At 44.3% G+C, this 21,550-nt stretch overlaps 1 protein-coding gene across 1 annotated transcript in view; it reads right to left on the bottom strand.

Moving 5' to 3' along the window:
- Window positions 1–10,264: 10,264 nt before the first annotated feature.
- LOC130088308 (uncharacterized) overlaps window positions 10,265–21,550 on the bottom strand; it is a 17,965-nt gene continuing 6,679 nt past the window's right edge. Inside the window, exons 13-34 of the mRNA XM_056255026.1 lie at window positions 20,561–20,754; window positions 20,380–20,471; window positions 20,160–20,290; window positions 19,894–20,018; window positions 19,677–19,797; window positions 19,375–19,587; window positions 18,405–18,575; window positions 18,183–18,320; window positions 17,765–17,814; window positions 17,540–17,672; window positions 17,366–17,448; window positions 16,903–17,029; window positions 15,660–15,850; window positions 15,489–15,579; window positions 15,263–15,398; window positions 14,941–15,122; window positions 14,110–14,265; window positions 12,058–12,191; window positions 11,835–11,968; window positions 11,151–11,245; window positions 10,809–11,067; window positions 10,265–10,698 (exon numbers count right to left, since the gene is read on the bottom strand). Coding sequence (XP_056111001.1) covers window positions 10,625–10,698; window positions 10,809–11,067; window positions 11,151–11,245; window positions 11,835–11,968; window positions 12,058–12,191; window positions 14,110–14,265; window positions 14,941–15,122; window positions 15,263–15,398; window positions 15,489–15,579; window positions 15,660–15,850; window positions 16,903–17,029; window positions 17,366–17,448; window positions 17,540–17,672; window positions 17,765–17,814; window positions 18,183–18,320; window positions 18,405–18,575; window positions 19,375–19,587; window positions 19,677–19,797; window positions 19,894–20,018; window positions 20,160–20,290; window positions 20,380–20,471; window positions 20,561–20,754 — 3,030 coding nt within the window. The 3' untranslated portion in view covers window positions 10,265–10,624. The remainder of the gene's footprint in view (window positions 10,699–10,808; window positions 11,068–11,150; window positions 11,246–11,834; window positions 11,969–12,057; window positions 12,192–14,109; window positions 14,266–14,940; window positions 15,123–15,262; window positions 15,399–15,488; window positions 15,580–15,659; window positions 15,851–16,902; window positions 17,030–17,365; window positions 17,449–17,539; window positions 17,673–17,764; window positions 17,815–18,182; window positions 18,321–18,404; window positions 18,576–19,374; window positions 19,588–19,676; window positions 19,798–19,893; window positions 20,019–20,159; window positions 20,291–20,379; window positions 20,472–20,560; window positions 20,755–21,550) is intronic.

The following is a 21,550-nucleotide window of genomic DNA, read 5'->3' as shown; positions in this document are numbered from 1 at the left end:
TTTGCCATAGATCTCACTTTATAATAACTGCACACTATTAATCATTAGTTAAGCATTAGTAAACTGCGAATGTACATTTAAATAGTTTATTACTCATTTACTTACACTTTCTAAGTAATCTTATGAACCACTGACAAGTCCTAAATAACTGGTTTGTAAATAATGCAATATTTCATTTAGAAATGATAAATTGATCATTCATAGATATTATTATAATAACACATTATATACACTCACCGGCCACTTTATTAGGTACCCCATGCTAGTAACGGGTTGGACCCCCTTTTGCCTTCAGAACTGCCTCAATTCTTCGTGGCATAGATTCAACAAGGTGCTGGAAGCATTCCTCAGGGACTTTGGTCCATATTGACATGATGGCATCACACAGTTGCCGCAGATTTGTCGGCTGCACATCCATGATGCGAATCTCCCGTTCCACCACATCCCAAAGATGCTCTTTTGGGTTGAGATCTGGTGACTGTGGAGGCCATTTTAGTACAGTGAACTCATTGTCATGTTCAAGAAACCAATTTGAAATGATTAGAGCTTTGTGACATGGTGGAAGTAGCCATCAGAGGATGGGTACATGGTGGCCATAAAGGGATGGACATGGTCAGAAACAATGCTCAGGTAGGCCGTGGCATTTAAACGATGCCTAATTGGCACTAAGGGGCCTAAAGTGTGCCAGGAAAACATCCCCCACACCATGACACCACCACCACCAGCCTGCACAGTGGTAACAAGGCATGATGGTTCCATGTTCTCATTCTGTTTACGCCAAATTCTGACTCTAACATCTGAATGTCTCAACAGAAATCGAGACTCATCAGACCAGGCAACATTTTTCCAGTCTTCAACTGTTCAATTTTGGTGAGCTCTTGCAAATTGTAGCCTCTTTTTCCTATTTGTAGTGGAGATGAGTGGTACCCGGTGGAGTCTTCTGCTGTTGTAGCCCATCCGCCTCAAGGTTGTGCGTGTTGTGGCTTCACAAATGCTTTGCTGCATACCTCGGTTGTAACGAGTGGTTATTTCAGTCACTGTTGCCCTTCTATCAGCTCGAACCAGTCTGGCCATTCTCCTCTGACCTCTGGCATCAACAAGGCATTTCCGCCCACAGAACTGCCGCTCACTGGATGTTTTTTCTTTTTCGGACCATTCTCTGTAAACCCTAGAGATGGTTGTGCGTGAAAATCCCAGTAGATTAGCAGTTTCTGAAATACTCAGACCAGCCCTTCTGGCACCAACAATCATGCCACGTTCAAAGTCACTCAAATCAACTTTCTTCCCCATACTGATGCTCGGTTTGAACTGCAGGAGATTGTCTTGACCATGTCTACATGCCTAAATGCACTGAGTTGCCGCCATATGATTGGCTGCTTAGAAATTAAGTGTTAACGAGCAGTTGGACAGGTGTACCTAATAAAGTGGCCGGTGAGTGTATATGCTTATAAATCAAGATTAAAGCAGCTGTATTTATAAACTGTTTATTAATGTCTATTAATGCTTTATAAATGACAAATTGACTGTTCACTAATGCTTAACTAATGATTAATAGTGTGTAGTTATAATAAAGTGTTACCAAAGCTTCTCTAATAACAGCACTAATATAAGAAAATAGTGAAGAGTCAAAGATCACTCCAAGGTTTAAAGGTAAATTAAACAGGTGTCAAGCCTTGCTGGAAGGTAAAACTGAGAATTGTATGCATAACGGTGATATGAAATGTTGTTTTTTGGAAGCTTGGTTTTCAATAAAAGCCATTTTGGGACTAACACAAAGATGGCGGATGTTACTGCAACAAGTGCTCCTGGGTTTGCCAGAGCTCGTCTTAAACCAGAAATATATAAGACCATTGATGGCAAAGTTATAGTTGAAGATGAACTTTTACACTTCCTTTCGATAAAAATGAGAACTTTAAGTCAGGATGAAATAGTCCTTTTAGCTGCAAACCACTTCGGATCAGAATGGATTGAGGCTTCAAAGAAAATGCTGTTTGAACTTTGTTCCACCACTCAACGGAATATCTCTCACAAAGGAGCACAGAAAGACGCCAATAACATCAAGAGCTGTCTTAAAGTCCTTAATGAATGTGGGGATAATATACCAAAATTTTTATCATATTATTTGGACGAGCTGCCACCTGTGACTTTTTCCAGTGTGGACGTCTGTGGCCTTCTTCGGAAAGTTGAGCAGCTACATGCTGATGTATCCGTCTTGAAACATGCGATGCACCGACAGTCTGAAACGGGTGAAGGTTTGAGTGCAGTCGCGGCGGACGTGAGCCGCCGGGTTTGCGCCCTCGAGCAGAACGCTGCCCACGGTGGTGCGGGCTTTGATGCGCCGGTGAGCTGGATGGAGAATGCAAGCACCACGCGCACTACTCACTATACGGATGTCGGGGATGTGGATGGTTCGGCGGAGGTGCCTGAAACAACAGGTGACACACGCCGAGGAGAGGTTCCAAGACCCGTAGGTTTTCACCTGATGTAGATGTTGAAGTATTGCGCGCTCATCTTATGCATAAACTTGGGCATGAAGTATCATGCGAAAGGATTGCTACTGTAAACAGCAGATACGCATCATTTAAAATAGCTGCTGAATGCAAAGATGTTGGTGATATGTATAACCCGGAACTATGGCCAGAGGGAGCGTATGTACGGCGCTACTATGAACCACGGAGAGCTGGAACCGTGGGTGCTAACATTAAAGCGGCTACTCTACCTTCTGCTAATACGAGTATGCCTGATAATTGCATGAGTGCCAAAGTATGATGTCGCTATGGATATACGCGTCCTATCATATAACTGCCGTGGCCTGCGCTTGGGTCAAAGTGCTGAGGATAAAGCTCGCCGTTTTATTGTTGATCAGTTGCTGGAGCACAGTGATATTCTGTGCCTACAGGAAACATTTCTTGCAATGCAGGATTTAACGGGCCTAAACTCAATCAGTGACAGCTTTCACGGTGCTGGAGAGTCTACCACTGACCTCAGCCTGGGAATACAAAGAGGCAGAATTCCAGGAGGTGTGGCAATTCTGTGGAATAAAAAGCTGGATTCAGCGATTAATGTAGTTAGGCTTGGTGTGGACTGGTGTATTGCTATACGTCTGACACAGTGTGATAGGGAATTTATTATTTTAAATATTTATACCCCATATGAATGCCAGCAAAATGAAGAAGATTATGTAAATAAGGTTGCTTTTATTAGTTCATATTTACAAAATGAGTGTTTTTCAAATATCTTTATCGTTGGGGATATGAATGCAGACATTTCAGACAACAAGTCAGTGTTTGCTAAACATTTAAATGACTTATGTACCGATAATAATTTAATACTGTCCAGCAGAGAGCTCCTGCCTGTTGATAGCTACACACATATAAGTGAGGCCTGGCACACCACGTCCTGGCTGGACCATTGCCTCACTACAGCTGATGCTCACGCATCCTTGGCACATATGGAAATTTTATACGATGTATCCACTTCTGATCACATTCCTATAAAAATGGTGATCAGGTCTGAGTACATACCGTCAACTATAAAGTGTGAAAATAACTCAAATCATGGTTTTTTGGACTGGTCCTCTCTTACATGTGAAGAAATGTCTTTGTACTATGAACATACTGATCAATTATTGAATAATATATATCTCCCTAGAGAGGCACTCATGTGCAAAAATGGTAATTGCACAAACAGTGAACATATCATAGATATCTCTGCTATGTATACAGCAATTGTCTCTGCTTTACTTGAAGCTAGTAAGTCTCTTCTTAAGCATAAAAAGGGAGGAAAAACTCGGCCTGGCTGGAATGCATATGTGGCTGAATTCTATGCTGAGGCTCGTGAAGCTACTAGATCTTGGGCAATGGCTGGTAAACCAAGACAGGGACCTATTTTTGAATATAAGAAGAGCCCAAATGCAAAATGTAAATATGCAATACGTTTCATTAGTAAAAATGAGCAGCATCTGAGGGCAGAAGCTATGGCCAAGAAACTTTTAGACAACACAAATAATGATTTCTGGAAAGAGGTGAAACGTACAAATACCTGCAAACCCTCACTACCATGTTCAGTTGATGGAGTCCCTGGTGCAAATGCTATTGCTGAGCTCTGGCGAGAGCATTATAGAAAATTGTTTAATTGTGTACAGACTAAATGTTTTAAAGTAGATAATGTTGACAATGTAGATACAATCAATGTTCATGAGGTATCTAAAGCTATTAGGAACTTAGCAGTTAATAAATCAACTGGCCTGGATTCTATCTCGGCTGAACATCTAAAAAATGCAAGCATAAGGCTATATACACTTCTTGCACTAGGCTTTACTGCCTTCATGATCCATGGCTTTCTTCCAGACTCAATGATGTCTGTGATGTTGATTCCTGTGATTAAGGATAAAGCAGGAAAAGTGGGTTCCTCAGACAACTATAGACCCATCGCCTTAGCTAATATAGTATCAAAAGTTGCGGAATTAATTCTACTTGAGAGGATTAATGAAATAATTACCTCTGCAGATAATCAATTTGGTTTTAAACCGAAGCATGGTACGGATATGTGTATATATGTCCTGAAGGAATTATTAAGCAACTATAAGAGAAAAAACTCAACTGTTTTTATATGTTTTTTAGATGCATCCAAGGCATTCGACCGGGTGAATCATTGGAAATTATTTAAAAAATTGGATGCAGCAGGAGTCCCTAAATACATTGTCAGAATCCTATCATATTGGTATGCCCAACAGACCATGCAAGTGAAATGGGACAGCTGTATGTCGGCTCCCTTTCATATCAGTAATGGAGTAAGACAAGGGAGCATCTTATCCCCCATTTTATTCAATTTCTACATGAATGATTTATCATATAAATTAAACCGAGGTAAAACTGGCTGTATGGTCGGTAGTACAGTGATGAATCATCTTATGTATGCAGATGATTGTGTGATTTTTAGCCCGAGCTCAGCTGGACTGCAGCATCTTCTTAGTATATGTTCTGCGTTTGGGGAAGAACATGATATAAAGTACAATGACTCCAAAAGTGTTATCATGATCTGCAGAACCGCAGAAGACAGACATTTAACTTTTCCTGTTTTTAGGCTTGCAGGTAATGTTCTTAATATCTGCAGTAAAGTGAAATATCTTGGTCATCTGATTACAGATCAGCTTACAGATGACAATGACATTAATCGTCAGTGCCGTATGCTGTATGTGCGGGCAAATGTTCTAGTACGCAAATTTGGTTGCTGCACTGCTGGAGTCAAGTTGACCCTATTTAAATCATACTGTTCGCCTTTGTACACTGCACATCTGTGGCTGAACTATAAAAAAGCTAGTCTTCAGAAATTGCAAGTAGCATTCAATGACGCTCTGAGGATGTTACTAAAAAAGCCCAGATCAACTTGTGCGAGTGAGTTGTTTGTGAGCACAAGAGTGGACACACTGCAGTCTGTCCTGCGAAAAGCGATGTTCAGGTTCATTTGTCGACTGAATGATTCTGTAAATCAAGTTGTTGTGGTGCTGGTGAATGTTAGGTACAGTGCCACACGCTGCATGTCTCAGTTTTGGGAACACTGGTATAAGTGTCTTTTAAAAACGAGTCATTTGTAGATTTGTATTGTGTATTTGTATTTGTATTATTGTATTTTTATCTTATCTTATTTTGTATGGTTAGACCATGAGTCTGAATAAAAAAAAAAGGATACTACTATTTCTGAAAAATGTGAGCCAAGGTAAGCATATAAAGGGAAAACAATAAAGGTCCCAAAGCAGAGCCTCTGGGCACACCATACAAAACAGGCGATGATGAAGAGGAAACATCTCCTACATTTACAGAAGAAGTCACATTCTCGAGGTAAGAAGCAAGCCACTGTAAGTGTCTCTGCAAACACACTTTACACTCAACAGAGATGTGTTGGTTTGAAATGCTCAGACACTCGCTGAAGTTGTGTGTTGTTTGTGGTCAGTGGATGCCAGGGATCTGTGTTGATTGGATCAGACGCCGGACGTTGTCGCATTAGAGTATAAGGGTGTATTACTCAGTGTGACCACACACACCTCTGACTTCTGGCAGTTCATTGATACTCATGCATCTGGCAGAAGAATTGATCTACAGTGAAAGTATTCGAGGCATGTCTCCAGTTCCAGACTGATCTCATGAAATGGCGTATGTATGACACGCCAATTCGTATTTCCATTTTTGGCGTGCTATCAACACGCATAATCGCTTTTCAGCGTGTTTATCAACGCCTTTGACTTAACGTTATATTACTGTATTATGTACATATAAATATATGACCTACCCCAACCCCGTCCCTAAACCTACCCGTCACTGGGGTTAATACCATTTATGAGTCTTCTCCTACCATCCTAGGAAAAGAAATATCGCTCCACAGATGTAGAATATAGATTTTGCTTCGTTTCGCTCGGACATTTAACGGCGTACACATACACGCGGAATCACTCGGACGTTTAATGGCGTAGACATACACGCAAAAGATTTCGGCGTGGACATACACGCGGATAGCTCAAAATGCGTATAGATAACACGCCACTTGAATTGAAAGTGGCGTGTATGTTTACGCAAAGTCATGATGTCATGTTGCCAGTTCACGCATTCCCCGCAGCTCAACACATGAGCTAATGAAGTGCTCTAATGCTGGAGTTATAGCGACGCTTCTGTTTAAAGTCGTAAATAAAAAACTATTGAAGTGTGTTTTACAAGACAATTCTTTATAAGTCTTTCTTCTTCAGAATTTCACATTACTTGCCATTTCTTTATTATTTGTGGAAATTACTAGCAATTTCTGAGTGAAAATGGTTTCAACATAAATCCTACAGCAATCATTCCCCAGTGTGTCTTAATTTTGTAAATAGTACATGTTCGTTAAATGGTGTGATTAACTCAGATCTGACAATTAAGATTGTATGTCTAACTACTGTTTAATGAAAGTGAAAGTGACGTGAAGCCAAATATGGTGTCCCATACTCAGAATTGGTGCTCTGCATTTCACCCACACACACAGCAGTGAGTAGTCAACACACACACACACACACACACACACTATTCTGTCCTCTCTGAAGTAAATTAAGAGTTTTTTTTTTTTTTACTTAATTGTGTGTGCAACAGTGCCCCCTTTTGGATAACCAGCAATTGTAGCTTTAGTTTAAGTTTCACTTTCTGAGGTAAATTTCCATCAACAGTTTAGTTGAGTGTGCTGCAGAGCAAAGTGCCAGTGCTGTTTTCTCCTGCTGCATTTTTTCCTTTTACATTGTTGCCTTGGATACTATTTGTCCGTAAGTACTGTACATATTACTAAAAAATGTTAAAAGTAATTGTACTTGGCATATCTTTTGTTTATTGGAGTTTTCTCATGTCAAAGGACTAAATTGATAGTTAGCAGCATGGCTATTAGTTATGACTTACCATTCTGTTGCTACAAATTGTGTACTTTAGATATCTGTATTGGTTTTATCTCATTTCTGTTTGTCTTTTGCTCTTTGTTACAGTTTTACAGTAAAATAAGAAAAGTAAAGTTTCTTTGTGGAACCCAAGAAAAGTTATGCCTTGTGTCTTTTTTGGAGAACTTTACACTGTCAAGCTTTGAAGAAGCAACTCATTGCAAGGACAGTATACACACACACACACACACACAGCAGTGAGTAGTCAACAAACACACACTGTGAACACACACCTGGAGCAGTGGGCAGCCATTTATACTGCGGCACCTCAGTTGTAGGTAATGCGAGTTATTTACATTTACATTTACATTTACATTTAGTCATTTAGCAGACGCTTTTATCCAAAGCGACTTACATCTGAGGACTAACCAAACGAGTCATCGTGAAGAGACAATAGCAACCCAAGAAGTGCTCAAAATACAAAGTTCAAACATTGCTCAGAGTAGCATAAACCAGACAAGTGAGGATTTAAAGGTTTTTTTTTTTTTTTTTTTTTTTAGTTTAAGTTTAAGTTCACTTTAAGTTAAGTGCTCACAGAAGAGATGAGTTTTCAGTTGTCTTTTAAATGCTGTCAGGGATTCTGCATTTCGGACGAGGGTGGGGAGATCATTCCACCAGCATGGAACCGTGAATGAGAATGTTCTGGAGAGTGATTTTGTGGCTCTTTGTGAAGGTACCACGAGCCGTCGCTCATTGACTGATCGTAGGCTTCTGGTAGGGATGTAGACTTGTAGTAGTGAGTGGAAGTAGGAGGGAGCTGAACCTGTGGTCAATCTGTAAGCAAGTGTCAACACCTTGAACTTGATGCGAGCAGCGAGTGGTAGCCAGTGCAGAGAGATGAACAGAGGAGTGACGTGGGCCCTTTTGGGCTCGTTGAAGACCAGACGAGCTGCAGCATTCTGGATCATTTGTAGAGGTTTAGTTGCACATGATGGAAGTCCAGCCAGAAGAGCATTGCAGTAATCCAGCCTAGAAATGACCAGGGGCTGGACGAGAAGTTGTGTTGCATGCTCAGTTAGGAAAGGCCTGATCTTCCTGATGTTGTGCAGTGCAAACCTGCATGATCGAGCTGTCTTTGTAATGTGGTCTGTGAAGGTCAGCTGATCATCAAAGATTACTCCAAGATTTCTGGCCGACCTTGATGGGGTGATTGAGGATGAATCTAGCTGGATAGTGAAGTCGTGCTGAAGAGACGGATTGGCAGGGAGGACGAGAAGCTCAGTCTTTGCCAGGTTGAGCTGCAGGTGATGTTCCTTCATCCATGCCGAGATGTCCGCCAGACAGCTTGAGATCCGTACAGCTACTGTGGGGTCATCTGGTTGAAATGAGAGGTAGAGCTGGGTGTCATCAGCATAGCAATGGTAAGAGAAACCATGTGCCTGTATGATGGGTCCCAGTGATGTGGTGTACATGGAGAAGAGGAGCGGTCCGAGAACTGAACCCTGAGGAACTCCTGTGGTCAGTTGATGTGCTTTGGATACCTCACCTCTCCATGTGACCTTGAAGGACCTACCTGTGAGATAGGACTCAAACCAGTTGAGGGAGGTTCCAGTGATGCCCAGTGATGAGAGGGTGGACAGAAGGATCTGATGATTCACAGTGTTGAAGGCAGCAGACAGGTCCAGGAGGATGAGAACTGATGACTTGGAAGCAGCTTTAGCGACCCGCAGGGCTTCCGTGACTGATAGTAATGCGGTCTCGGTTGAATGCCCTTTCTTGAAGCCAGATTGGTTGACATCCAGCTGGTTGTTCAGAGACAGGAAAGATGATACTTGGTTGAAAGCAACTCGTTCAAGTGTTTTCGCAATGAATGGTAGGAGAGAGATAGGTCTGTAGTTCTCTAGAAGTGATGTGTTTAATGTTGTTTTTTTAAGCAGTGGAGTTACCCGAGCCTGCTTAAATGCTGTAGGGAAAATGCCAGTGTGGAGGGATGAGTTGATGATGTGTGTTAGTGCTGGTAAAAGTGTGGGAGAACTATTGAAGTGTGTTTTCAATAGAACTATTTCTAATGTAAAGAGTGATATTTCTTGAGACCTTTCTTGAGAAGGTACCTTGAGAGGGCCAACTTTTTGAGAGATTTACTGTAGCAATATTGAGTAAACCACAACTGAAAGTATTATATTTTAATATATTTTATGTTAATTCAAAATAAGGTTTAATCCGATGTGTAAATGGAGACATTCAACAGACTTATGTCATTTTATATCCAGTTATAAACACTATAACCCGTAACTTTGTGCATTTTACAATTAAAACATTTTTTTTAACAATTTATTTCTATAGTCAACTACAGACATTCTAATGACTACACTGTAAGTAGTACCAGCATGTCAACTTATTCTACTAACCCTAACCCGAACTTAACAGTCTTCTAATACTCTGAGAGTAAGTTGACATGTAGGTGTAACATTACTTATAGTCAATGGAATGTTACCCTTTAAAAAAAAAGTATACTTACAAATGCGGACGTCCCCGAAATGAGGTTTTGACAGATGCAGATCACATCTCTGAACACATTTATCCACAAAATGTGGAAAGCAGATAATTCGATACATAATACACACACATTTATCAGGAATTATAAAGATGCATGCATCACACCGTGGCTTCCTCAGGAACTCGAACTTTAACAGTACTCGGGAACAAGCTGACAGGCAGGGGAAACACAACCGAGATCGGACACAAACTGAAAGAAAGGGTGCATCTTAAATAGCAAACAGAAACGGGACAATTACTGTCAGTAACATAGAAACGAAGGAGTAGCGGAACAAAGGAAAACAGGAACCAATCAAAACTCCAACTGAAAGTCCAAACAAGCATGTGACAGCATGTTCATTTTATTAAAGACAAGAAAATAATGAATAATTTTACAGCAACAGTTAAGGCACAAGATAATTTGTTATTCTATCAATATATTAATTTAACAATATGTGATTTCCTTCATAAAGTGTAATTACTTTTATTCGACCAGAAATATCTTAAATTAGTTCACATGTATTTGTTATACAATCATTAACATTAAATTAAAAACACTTTCAGAACAAATGTGAGTTGATTATAAAATCAATGGAAAGAGATTAGTGATAGTAAGATCTAATATAGCGTTCTGATATTACATGATTGATTACTGTATCAGTGTAATGGATGTTTGCTAATGTTGGGCTCATTGGTCGTGTCTCATGTTAAAGTCAGAAGCCACACGCAGGACGCCATGAACACGCCTGGAGCGAGACGGAGCGCTGCTGCAGATCCTGAAACACACACACACACACACACACACACACGAGTCATTAGCTCATTACTGTACGACAGTCTCATCACGGCTCTGATGTGTCAGCTGATCAGAGTGGGCGTGGCTTACCTTGCACGGTGACAGGGGCTGCAGCTGATTGGCTGAGAGCGGGCGCCTGCGTGCCGCTGCTGCTGTTGGTGTGTCCGGTGACCGGAGCGGGTGACGTGCTCGGGTCGGCTCGGCCTCCACGCAGACCCAGGTTCAGGGTGTCTAACTGAGACTGCAGCTGTGAGGCGATCCAGGCCTGAACCACAGGGTCCTTCTCAAACACCTTCAGATCCTCCACGGCAGAACCCATCAGAGCCCGAACGTCAGACACACTCAGACTCTGAAACACACGGCATAAAGTCAGTCTGAGACCGACACAGAGCTGTACGTGTGTGTGTGTGTGTGTGTGTGTGTGTGTGTTACCGTTATAACAGGTGAGCTAAGGCTTCTGAAGATGCTCATGTCCATAGTGATGTTGTAAGAGGCCAAAGCCCTCACGTCCTCCACCGGAGCTCCACCTGCACACACACACACACACACACACACACACACACACACACACAGTCATTAGACATAAATAGTGACTCTTGTCCATCATTGTATGAAAGTATTTTAAATTCACCTTCAAATTAATTTAAAAAGCACACAGTATACACAAACACACATTTATACTGTTTGAGTATACATTAGTGTAACCTCAGGAACTGTGTGTAAGAGAGAGAGTGAGTGTGTGTGTGTGTGTGTGTGAGAGAGAGAGAGAGAGAGAGTGTGTGTGTGTGTGTGTGTGTGAGAGATAGAGAGAGTGTGTGTGTGTGTGTGTGTGAGAGATAGAGAGTGAGTGTGTGTGTGTGTGTGTGTGTGTGAGAGAGAGAGTGAGTGTGTGTGTGTGTGTGTGTGTGAGAGAGAGAGAGAGTGTGTGTGTGTGTGTGAGAGATAGAGAGTGTGTGTGTGAGTGTGTGAGAGAGAGAGAGTGTGTGTGTGTGTGTGTGAGAGATAGAGAGTGTGTGTGTGAGTGTGTGAGAGAGAGAGAGTGTGTGTGTGTGTGTGTGTGCGTGTGTGTGTGTGTGTGTGTGTGTGAGTGTGTGTGTGTGTGTGTGTGTGTGTTACCGAGGTAAGGGCTGATGAGGAGGTAGTTGATCAGGCCGCTGTTGCGCTGAGCTCTGAGTGAGGAGTTTGCTGTGACGTACAGAACTGATTTCTGCTCATATGAACACGAGGAAAGATCCAGAACGTTTGCATTCCTGTCCACGAGGAGAGAGAGAGAGAGGCAGGCGTGAACGAGTGAATGAGTGAACGAGCTGATCTTGTAAATGTGTGTGTGCTGTAGTACCTCAGGTGTCCTGCTGTGATGCTCTGCAGTGTGGAGACGTTCAGGGAACACAGGTTTGACCCGATGACGTTCAGTTCATTAGAGCCTAGAGTGTTACCGGGCACACTCAGATACCGGAGGATCACCTCCACACTCTACAACACACACACACACACACACACACACACACACACACACACACACACACACACACACACACACACAACTGTTCAGATACCGGAGGATCACCTCCACACTCTACAACACACACACACACAACTGTTCATTGACTAATGTACTTATCTAATGTTAACAAATGAAACCTTATTGTACGGTGCACTAGGGTAGCCAGAAAAGAGTCTCGGGGTGTGCATAAGAAAAACTGGGTGTGCCACATGTATTGTCAGATTAATGTGCAATAAACCCAGACTTTGCCTATCTCTAACTTTACAGAATAGACTGGGCTGATGTGTAAAACTATAGGCTACTCAGCGCCAAATAACCATAATACTATATGAAATATAACTCAGGGCTCGACATAAAGCCTCTTCATGTGCTTGTCCTTCGAACAAGTAAATCGGTTTCTTGACCAAGTGAAAAAATTACTTGTCCAGAAAAAATGCAATAATAAAGCAATATTCTCATCAGTGTTCAGTCAACTTTGACATATTTAAATCTGCATATTTATGATATTTTAACCTTTATAAAGAGCATTTTTCATCTTTGCTTCATACTTCATCTTTCATTTTAAATTCTTAAATTTGATCAATAAATTAAATTAAAATAATAAGACACTGGCTGCTACCAATCAAATTAAATAATTTACAGTGAAAAATTACAATGGCATTAAATAATGTTATGAGTTTGTTTTAAATGTTTTTTGAAGATACAAATATGAAATAGTGGAAAGAATGATACTTTTAAACACAAAACTAAACCACCAATAGGTGGCGGCAGATCGCCGTCTTACTGAGTGAGTCGTTGAGTCATTTATTCAAACGATTCTTTCAAAACGCTGAATTGTTCAGGAATATGGCATTTGTTTAATGGGTCATTGAATCTTTGACTCAACCGATTCATTCGAAACGCTGAATCATGATTCAGTAATGCGGTTATGTGTTCTGGTGAGATGTGCTGTGGTTCTGCTGTGATCTTTGTTTGGAACTATTTTCGCTGCTCAAATACAACAAAAAACAGTCAATATTTTGTCTAAAATGTAAGTGACTTAATATTAATTTGTTTATTAAACTGTCATATCATATGAAATCAGTGGTACATTTTCAATCGTGATGGTATTGCACTTGTGGTTGTGTGATGTTGCTTAACTGTATCATATCATATGTTATAAATATAAGAACTCCACATGAATTTTTACCGCTGTGTATGTTCATTAAGTTTCTTTGTGTGATGTGGGCTCATTTGTTTCCATTTCTCATGAGGCACGAGCCTCAACAGCGCAACCGTGTTACCTAACACTATCATCCCTTACAAGCGTTTTATTTAACTGAATACATCACAATAAGCTAAAAACGCATGTGCAGGTCACTTTACTTCCTGAACAAGTGCGGACCCGAGTCCGTGCTGCTTTCACATTCACGCGAACCGCGGCACGGTTCGGGAGCAACCGAACTCAGACCACCTCCTCCAGGTAGTCTCGGGTTCGGTACCCCAGTGCGCACCCGGGTCCCATGGCAGCGTTCACATTAGCGATTTTTCATGCGAACCGTGCCCCGTTCCGAACTAAACTGCCAGTGTGAAAGCCCCCAGAGGCTGTTTGCGGATTGGTTGGCAGTTCAAATGTTGGCAGATTTTTTTTTTTACGATAATAATGAAAACATTTAATTAAATTTTAAATAAACAAATTGTAAGTAAATAACAATAGGTCAAGTTTAGATTTTTTTTTTTTTATCAAGACTTAAAAAATTATTCTGGACTATTTTTAGGTGTGCCAGCTGCCACCGTGGCTACGCCAGTGGTACGGTGTTTCCACATTTACTTTATATATCATTCCATCGCCACAGAAGCCGGCTCGTCCCTGAATACACACTGCATTAAACACACAGACACACACACCTTGTCTCGGTCCCATTGCCCGTTGCTTTTGTCCATCAGAGCGGTCAGCGTGTCGATGGTGGTGACACTCCACGTCCTGATCTCGTCCACCGTGGCTCGTCGTGAAACAGAGGCGAGCAGCTTCAGAACGCTGTCGGTCAGACCGCCGGGAAACACCTGCAACACCATCAGCGTCACACACACTCTCACACACACTCTCACACGCCACACACGCTCTCACACACACTCTCACACACACTCTCACACGACACACACGCTCTCATACACACTCTCACACGACACACACGCTCTCACACACACACACGCTCTCACACGCTCTCACACACACACACACTCTCACACGCTCTCACACACGCTCTCACACACACTCTCACACGACACACACGCTCTCACACACACTCTCACACACACTCTCACACAACACACACGCTCTCACACACACTCTCACACGACACACACGCTTCACACGACACACACGCTCTCACACGACACACACACGCTTCACACAAGCTCTCACACGACACACACGCTCTCACATGCACACACACGCTTCACACGACACACACGCTCTCACACGACACACACACGCTTCACACAAGCTCACACATGACACACGCTTCACACAAGCTCACACACTTCATATGCTTCACACCTTTCACAAACGTTTCACACACGCTTCACACCTTTCACACACGCTGACACACTTCACACACGCTTCACACACACTCTCACACACACTCTCACACGACACACACACTCTCACACGCTCTCACACGTGCTTCACACACTTCATATGCTTTACACCTTTCACACACAGTTCACGCGGCTCACCTGCTTCAGCTTGTTCAGAAGCACTCTCTGGAAGTCGTTGTCGTCCACCTTCTCTGCGACGGCGGCCAGGTTATCCCGCAGAACTCGGAGGTCCAGGCAGGCGTCGAGCTGGGCCGAGGTGTAGCCGAAGGGGAAGGAGGCGTCAGTGATGCTGGCTTCTGTGATGTTCCCTGCAGTGCAGACTGACACACACAAACAACCATCAATACAGAACACAAGTGGCAGTATATTCATATAATCATTCTTATCTGTCACTGTGTGTGTGTGTGTGTGTGTGTGTGTGTGTGTCTGTCTGTGTGTGTGTGTGTGTGTGTGTGTTTACCTGCAGAGCGCCTGATTCTTGTTTTCGCGTCTAACTCAGCGTTGCAGTTCTTGAAGAGTTTCTTTAGTTTCGGCTTCTCTGTGTTTCTCGTCCTCAGGAACGGCATGAACACCTTCATGTACATCCTCTTCACAGACTGTAACACACACACAGAATAAAGCAGCGGTACACACACCTGGAAAGCAGAGAGTGAGAGAGCTGAGAAGAAGAGAATGAACGTTCGTACGGCGCTGAACCGCTGCCAGAAGACGTCGGTGAAGTAGAGCGGCAGGAGGTCCAGTCGCTGCAGCGTCTGCTGGTCCCACACCGAAGAGTTCCTGAAACACACGTGTGTTACTCACTGAGCTGAACTGTCCTCACTCAAAGCTCTCAGCCTCCTGAGCATGACCTCTCTCACCCGTAGGCCGTGTTTCCCGAGAGCAGCAGAGCTTGCACAGCACTGATCTGAGCGTCGGACAGGTCCCGGCAGTTCTTCAGACTCTCAATGATGGCTGGATCCGAGTTCTGGATGTAGACGGCCTCTAGCGTACACGACAGATTCCCCAGAACCTCCACCTGATCTTTGCTCAGACTCTGGCCAGAGATGCCCTACAACACACACACGCACACACACACACACACACACACACACACACACACACACACACACACACACACACACACGAATGACTACTAGAGTGGATAGACATACACAGAGTTTGTCTGAGTGTGTGTGTGCGTGTGCGTGTGAGAGAGAGAGAGAGAGAGAGAGAGAGAGAGAGAGAGAGAGAGTGTGTGTGTGTGTGTGTGTGTGTGTGAGAGAGAGCGAGAGAGAGTGTGTGTGTGTGTGTGTGTGTGAGAGAGAGCGAGAGAGAGTGTGTGTATGCGTGTGTGAGTGTGTGAGAGAGAGAGAGAGTGTGTGTGCGTGTGTATGTGTGTGTGAGAGAGCGAGAGAGAGTGTGTGTATGCGTGTGTGAGTGTGTGAGAGAGAGAGAGAGTGTGTGTGCGTGTGTATGTGTGTGTGAGAGAGCGAGAGAGAGTGTGTGTATGCGTGTGTGAGTGTGAGAGAGAGAGAGTGTGTGTGCGTGTGTATGTGTGTGTGAGAGAGAGCGAGAGAGAGTGTGTGTATGCGTGTGTGAGTGTGAGAGAGAGAGAGAGAGAGAGTGTTTGTATGCGTGTGTGAGAGAGCGAGAGAGAGTGTGTGTGCGTGCGTGTGTATGCGTGTGTGAGTGTGAGAGAGAGAGAGTGAGTGAGTGAGTGAGTGAGTGAGTGAGTGAGTGAGTAAGTGTGAGTGTGTGTGTTGCTCACCAGACAGCTTCGAGCGTTGTGTGTGTGTGTGTGTGTGTGTGTGTGTGTGTGTGTGTGCTCACCAGACAGCTTCGAGCGTTGTGTGTGTGTGTGTATGTCTGTGTGAGAGTGAGTGAGTGAGTGAGTGAGTGAGTGTGAGAGAGAGAGTGAGTGAGTGAGTGAGTGAGTGAGTGAGAGTGTGAGAGAGAGAGTGAGTGAGTGAGAGAGTGAGTGATTGAGTGAGTGAGTGTGTGTGTGTGTGTGAGTGTGTGTGTGTGTGTGTGTGTGTGCGTGTGTGTGTGTGTGTGTGTGTGTGTGTGTGTGAGTGTGTGTGTGAGTGTGTGTGAGTGTGTGTGTGTGTGTGTGTTGCTCACCAGACAGCTTCGAGCGTTGTTGAACAGAGTCGTCTGTTTATCGAGGACGCCGGAAAGAACAGAGTAATCGGCCGTTCCTACAGCGCTGAAATACGACCGGCAGTTTTCCTTCGCCACCTTCTCGTAGCTGACAAACAAAGACACATGAACAAACAACCATGAATATGAATTTTTAAAAAAGAACAAAAAAACAAATATCTAAACACTCTTAAATCAAGATGCATTTACTGGATAAGCAAAGTCTGAAGATATTAAGTCTTGCGTTCTAAAAAAATGACTGTCTGTGTTTTGCTCTTTTTTGGAGTCCGTCTGAAAGCACTGCGTACAATTTCTCATGCATCTGATTCTGTTGTGATGATTTTCAAATTCTTTTTATGGAAAGCACTTTGAATCCCCATTGTGTATGAAATGTGCTTTAATAAATAAAATTGCCTAGCCTAATAAATGTTAATGTGTCACTGACCTGTAGTAAAGCAGCATTTCTGAAGGTAAATCTGAGAAGCTCGGCGAGGCCTCTTCTTTCACGTAGTTGTACATGCACATCAGCTGGAAAACAACAAGACGACAGTCACAAACCTGGCAAACACACACACACGCGTCACGCGAGAAATGTCCAGGTCTGAAGCATCATGGGTACCTGAGTCTCCTTCAGCTGGACCTTCTGACGCCCCGCCCGGCTCCTGCAGGCTCTGACCAGCTGCTTGACCTTCCCTTCTCCCAGCGTCTGGACCGAAGTGCAGGTGAAACCCTGCAGCAGCGCCTCGGACAGCCTGCAGAGGGAGACACACACACACACACACTCTCAAACGCCTGCTGTGTGGACCACGAGCTGATACTCTCTTCATATTCCTGAGTCACTTACTCCTCGGTGTCCGTACTGACACTGACCACAGAGCCGAACAGCACCTCAGCCTGTGAACCAACAAAACGACCAAACATCAGCACAAACACACAACATAAGGCAAGCGGCATCGTTTACATGTTCAGCTCCATCCGCACAAAAGGACTCATTAATCAGGGTTTTAAAACTGATTTTTTTTTATCATTTAGGGTTATCAATATGCATGCAAAGTTTTTGGAATGGTTGTAGAAAATTTGTGCCTACGATTGTTTTGTTTTTTAATGCAATTTGATCAATCTGTAATGTATGAAGCGCTGCTGCGTAGAAAATCAATGAGGGCCAATTAGACACCATCGTAGGCACAAAATCTGATCACAGCAGGTCCTCTGGGATACGTCACAATGCCTTTCCAAATGAAACAGGCACAGAAGAAGCGCACCTGCTCCTGCGTCCAGCGCTTGTGGTTGAGCAGGGTTACGTTGACAGACTCCTGGGGAACCAGCAACACCCGCGGGATCGAGCCAGCCAACACATCCGGGACATTCTCAAGGACTTTAGTTTCATCGATGGACACGATCTGGGGACAAAAGGACAGAGCGTCTGAGAGGCGGTGGCAGACGAAGAGGTGAGCGCTACTCTGCTACAGGCGTCTGAGCGGCACCTTCATGACGTAAACGAGCTGCAGGATGACCGGAGCCGAGAGGATGTTGCTGATGAAAGTGGGATTTTGGGATATGCCCAGGAGCTCTGAAGATGTAATGCTGGAGATGGTTTCCGACGGAACGCCCTTGACTAGCGTCCCGAGAGACAGCAGGGAAGAGCCGGTGTCGATCTGAAAAACATCACCAAGGCTTGACTCAGAAACACAACAGTCACTTGTCCTCGTCCTTATTTTATTTTATTCTATTGTAAAGAAATATTAGACATTGTCAAAGTGATTATTGACCATGCTTTCTGATTCTGATCACTAGTAAAGTGTGTAACCAGTCCTACTTGAACCTCTCCCAGCGGGATTCGATCCGGGTGTCTACGGTGTGGGAGGCGCTAACAAGGCCGCTAAAGACCGCAGCCGCTATCGTCAGTCGCTAGCGCCTCGAGGCCAGAAGAGTGAGGTTTACACGCACAGCTCTTAGTGGCCTACGTTACACTCACCCCACTAAATCTCACTCCCATCTGGGTCACGGCACCAAATATAACCAGTCCTAATCGACCCGCTCTGAGCGGGATTCAAACCGGGGTCTCTGCCGTGGGAGGTGGATGCGCTAACAAGGACACTAAAGAACACAGCCGCCATCATCAGTCGCTGACGTGCCTCTTGGGGCCAGGGAAGTGAGGTTTACACGCACACCTCTTACCAGCCTAAACAATCCGTATTGTAAAAAGTGCTATTTAAATGAAGGTGACATAACTTGACTAGCCTACGTACCGTTACACTCCCCCCCAAACCTCACTCACATCCGGGTCACGGCACCAAATGTAACCAGTCCCACTCGATCCGCCTACCACGACAGACCAGTTCGAATCCCGCTTGAAACCCGGGTCGAGTAGGACCGGTTACATGTGAGGTGCGCGCTTTTTTTAGGGGCATTTTGCAAACTCTACCCTACAAAATGAGTGTTATTGAGACTTACTGGAAAGTTGGACTCAATGAGAGTTTGTATGACTGCATTAGCTTGGCCCTGGTTCCAGCCGTCGACGGCGCTGAGAGTCGGCAGCGCGCCCTGGATGACATCAGAGGAGGCGGAGCTTATCTGCCCCTCCGTCAGGCTGACGCTCTGACTGCCGAGCAGCTGAATGGTGGAGGAGGAGATGGAGGGGAGATTGGCAGCGAGGGCAGCTGTGATCTGAACAGAGGATGATGGGAAATGTGTCAGTGCTGCAGGTCATATGCAGTAAACGGATCAAAGAATCGATCGACGACTTGATTGATCACCTCAGGGCTTTCGGTTCCATTGCAGAAGACATTGATTCGTTGGATGAGCAACAAACTGTCTGATGATCCCAGAAGCTCACACGCAAATGACGGGATTCCACACAGGATCTTACCTGGCAGCCTGTACACACACACACACACACACACACACACGTGTGAATATACAGGTGCTCTGCTTTAGTCGTGCTTGACGTCCGTGAGTCGCTGCGATACGTACCTGACGGGGTTGAAGGTCGGGTTCTGGTTGTACAGCTGTGTAATATAGTAGCTCACTACGCTGGACTGGACTGCGGTGCTGTTGAGCAGCTGAAGGTTCTCCGGGTTTTCTAAGAACACGCCGATCTACACAATAACAAGAGCGCTGTTACTGGAAACGCTTCTCTTGAAAGTGCAAACATGCATGTGTGTGTTAAGATGAATCGCTTGTTGTATTCCTCATTTGTAAGTCGCTTTGGATAAAAGTAACGTGTGTGTGTGTGTTACCTGGTTAGATGACACAAAGGAGTTGAGGTCAGACAGAGTGACGTAGCTCATGAAGACGCCAATGTAGCTGACAAGCCAGTTTGTGGAGTTCAGCTGAGGATCTGAAGCGTTATAACACCGCGGAGAGCCACCTGTACACACACACACACAATTACCACACACATACTCATATCCGCACAACTTTATAGCTATGAAACATATACCAAGCACATAATCGTACCGCTTGTGAGATAGGCCTTCATGGAGCTGTAAACATCCTCCGGGGTGAAATCAGTTTTGGAGAAGTTGTAGTTGTTTCCAAGAACTGAAACACTAAACACACACACACACACACACACAGTTAGTATAAAGCGAGACATTTGTGTGGAGGTATTTGGTGATTGGTAACCCCGCAGACGTACAGTGTCCTGAACGGCAGGCAGGCGGCGCTGCTGAGTTGCGCTGGGCCGATGAGCTGTGAGGTGAGCAGCGGCAGGTACTGCACCAGTCGAGACTCGAACCACTGATCCACCTCAGACTGGACCTCCAGCTCCAGAACCCGAGGCCACACGCAGGACAGCACCTGCCGGGCCAGAGCCAGCGAGCCCAGCGGCTCCTGCGGGACACGGACACACATTCACACAACGACTCAGTGTCCCGTGATCTCACATTAACTACACTTAAAATGATCCACACTAGCGCTGCACGATTAAGCGCACTTAAACCAATTCGGCTTGTCCTGATTATGGAGTGGCGAATGCTGTGATTGTTAGTAATGTGCAGCGTGTCAGTGAAGCTCGGCTCAGGAAACGCGGCTCACTCTGAAAGCACTGCGAGTTTGAGTCGCTTATAATGAGCATTTGAAAAAGCAACAGGCGTCAAACATCTTTCCAGACATGCTTTTACTCCAAAATCACATTCATCAGGCCAGTTGAGCTCATCCTCCTGTTAGATGATGCGCTTCTCACACAGAATACGGCAGTCGTGTGTTTATTAGTCATGTTTAATCAATCAAAGCGTTTCAATCTTCTGTTTATTCAGACACAGCGATGGGGTTTCCTGGAATGATGTGCGTTTATCCTATTTCTCCAGCGGGGCATATTTGGCATGTGTGTGTGTGTGTGTGTGTGTGTGTGTGAGAGACGCCCTCTGGTGTTCAGAGGGATATGTGGTGTGTGTGTGTGTGTGTGTGTGTGTGAGACGCCCTCTGGTGTTCAGAGGGATGTGTGTGTGTGTGTGTGTGTGTCCTAATCCATATAGGGTATAAGCAGCAAGTGACCTCAGTGCTTTTGGTCTTGAGAATATAAGAGGGCTTGAAAAGCAGCAAATCAACTGAACCCCACGAGGATCCACAAACGAATCGTGTAAAAAGTATGATTCTTTTAGGAAGGTCTGAGATCATGTGTGGCGTC

The sequence above is a fragment of the Rhinichthys klamathensis genome, unplaced genomic scaffold (assembly GCF_029890125.1).
Source record: "Rhinichthys klamathensis goyatoka isolate OS25496 unplaced genomic scaffold, OSU_Roscu_1.1 h1tg000116l_1, whole genome shotgun sequence".
Taxonomy (NCBI): domain Eukaryota; kingdom Metazoa; phylum Chordata; class Actinopteri; order Cypriniformes; family Leuciscidae; genus Rhinichthys; species Rhinichthys klamathensis.
Note: the sequence above shows the minus strand (reverse complement) of the source record. Positions and strands in the feature narration are given on the sequence as shown.